Consider the following 2,717-nt stretch of genomic DNA (forward strand, 5'->3'; position numbering starts at 1 on the left):
ATCTCAATATGAGGCGATAAAGGAGATCGCTAAGTGCATCTCCTTCATTGCTCCTGGTCCTCATGTGTTCCTGGTGGTGATCCAGGTGGGAAGATTCACACAAGAAGAACAGCACACAGTGAAACTCATTCAGGAGCTGTTTGGAGAGAAGGCAGCAGAATACACCATGGTCCTGTTCACCTACGGAGACGACCTGGAGGCCGACGGAGTCTCTGTAGAAGAGTTGATCAGTGGAAACAAAGCTCTTCAGGACTTCATCGGTCAGTGTGGGAGAAGATATCATGTTTTTAACAACAGAGCCAAGGATCCCTCTCAAGTCAGAGAGCTGTTGGAGAAGATCAACACGCTGGTTCAACAAAATGGAGGAAGATGCTACACCAACACCATGTTAGAGGAAGCTGAGAAAGCCATAAGAGAGAAGCAAGAACAGATCCTGTGGCAGCTGGAATTGAAGCTTTCATGAGACGCATGATGAAATTTCTGGCACAGATCAAACGTGGCATCCAGTGAAATCCAGTGTATTTTTCCACCAGAGTCATTCTGTAAAAAATGTGTTTTTCACCCCTGAATGTTTCATGTGTCTATCTTCTGTACTGATGAAGTGATGAGGCTCAGAAATGACGGAGAAAGTCCTTTAAAAGTGTGAAATTTGGAGCCACATCTATGTACTTCAAGGGCCTGTAACTCTGAAAATATATGTAGCATGAAGGTAAAACTTTACTTCATTAAATATAATAAAGTTACAAAAGATAATTGTGAGGAGGTCAGGGGGGAACTGAATGATTATTGATTATTGATTACTGACAACACAGTTCACGCTGCACCTGATTTCTGGAATTAAACATGTTTTATCAAAAAGTACTTTATGTGTCTTCTGGTGTGTTATTATAACAAATGTAATAAATGAAAATCTGTGTGAAGAACTTTATTGTGTCACATCACTGAAATATGAAATGATTCCAAACTGTATCCCCTCACAGTAATCAGATTACTCCCATACTAGAGTATTTTATGACAACAGTTTAGATTCTAGATTCAATTCAGGCTCCACAGCAGGAACTCAATACAACTAAAGTCAGTCCAGCTTCCATGACTGAGATTCTTTGATGTCTTCAGTCCTTCTTATGTCCACCTTTATTTCTGATGACAGACTCNTGAAGAGGACACTCACCTCAGGGTGGTCCTGGTTGGGAAAACTGGAGCTGGGAAGAGCGCATCAGGAAACACCATCCTAGGAGAAAAACGTTTTAAATCCATGCCATCGACTTCTTCTGTGACAGCTGTATGTCGGAAGGAAACAGGAAAGCGTGACACTCAAAAGGTGGCTGTAGTCGACACTCCTGGTCTGTTTGACACCAACAGATCTCAATGTGAGACGATAAAGGAGATCGCTAAGTGCATCTCCTTCATTGCTCCTGGTCCTCATGTGTTCCTGGTGGTGATCCAGGCAGGAAGATTCACACAAGAAGAACAGCAAACAGTGAAACTCATTCAGGAGCTGTTTGGAAAGAAGGCAGCAGAATACACCATGGTCCTGTTCACCCGCGGAGACGACCTGGAGGCTGATGGAGTCTCTGCAGAAGAGGCAATCAGTGGAAACAAAGCTCTGCAGGACTTCCTCGGTCAGTGTGGGAGAAGATATCATGTTTTTAACAACAGAGCCAAGGATCCCTCTCAGGTCAGAGAGCTGCTGAAGAAGATCGACATGATGGTTCAGAGACACGGAGGAAGATACTACACCAACACCATGTTAGAGGAAGCTGAGAAAGCCATAAGAGAGAAGCAAGAACTGATCCTGAAAGAAAATCCAGACATGAAGCCTGAAGACGCAAGAAAACAGGCCGAAGAGGACAACTCCTTTATTAAAGGTGTTCTGATCGGGGCTGGAATTGGAGCTGGAATTGGAGCTCTATGTAGTGCTCCACTGGGTGCAGCTGGAGTTGCTGTGGGAGCTGCAGCTGGAGCTGTGGTGGGAAGTCTAATTGTAGTGGCAAGGGAGGTATGTGTCACCCAGTGAATTCCAGTGTATTTTTCTACCAGAGTCATTCTGTAAAAAATGTGTTTTTCAGCCCTGAATGTTTCATGTGTCTATCTTCTGTACTGATGAAGTGATGAGGCTCAGAAATGATGGAAAAACTTTGGTTGGCTTCATTAAATATACTGAAGTTACTGTAGGTAGCTGTGAGGAGGTCTGGGGGGAACTGATTGATTATTGATTTCTGATCCAGCTGCAGCTCATTGAACCACATTAATAAGGAGAAAATAATCCCAGTAACAGTTTGCTGTTTAATCTTGATCTAGTGTTGTCTTTAGTATCAGTGCTTTTTGTTCTTTTTAAAGACTCTTTATTTCACTCATAATTACTGATCATGTGATGAATGGAAACTTCAGTCCAAGACAAATCACTGTATATGACACATGATGTGAAAGCTGCAGACGACGTCGTTCACACTGATTTCTGGAATTAAACATGTTTATCAAAAAGTACTTTATGTGTGTTCTGGTGTGTTATTATAATAAATATAATAAATGAAAATCTGTGTGAAGAACTTTATTGTGTCACATCACTGAAATATGAAATGATTCCAAACTGTATGCCCTCACAGTAATCAGATTACTCCCACACTAGAGTATTTTATGACAACAGTTTAGATTCTAGATTCAATTCAGGCTCCACAGCAGGAACTCAATACAACTAAAGTCAGTCCAGCTTCCAT

The 2,717-nt window shown here is 41.9% G+C and overlaps 1 protein-coding gene across 1 annotated transcript in view; it reads left to right on the plus strand.

Annotated features, from left to right (window-relative positions):
- Window positions 1-4: 4 nt before the first annotated feature.
- Window positions 5-2,717, plus strand: part of LOC103366945 (GTPase IMAP family member 8-like) — a gene marked incomplete at its 5' end in the record, with an annotated part of 7,187 nt that continues 4,474 nt past the window's right edge. The window contains 2 exons of the mRNA XM_008294818.1: window positions 5-401; window positions 1,170-1,813. Of these exons, the coding sequence (XP_008293040.1) occupies window positions 5-401; window positions 1,170-1,813 (1,041 nt within the window). The remainder of the gene's footprint in view (window positions 402-1,169; window positions 1,814-2,717) is intronic.

Source organism: Stegastes partitus, unplaced genomic scaffold (assembly GCF_000690725.1).
Source record: "Stegastes partitus isolate 25-593 unplaced genomic scaffold, Stegastes_partitus-1.0.2 Scaffold996, whole genome shotgun sequence".
Classification (NCBI taxonomy): domain Eukaryota; kingdom Metazoa; phylum Chordata; class Actinopteri; family Pomacentridae; genus Stegastes; species Stegastes partitus.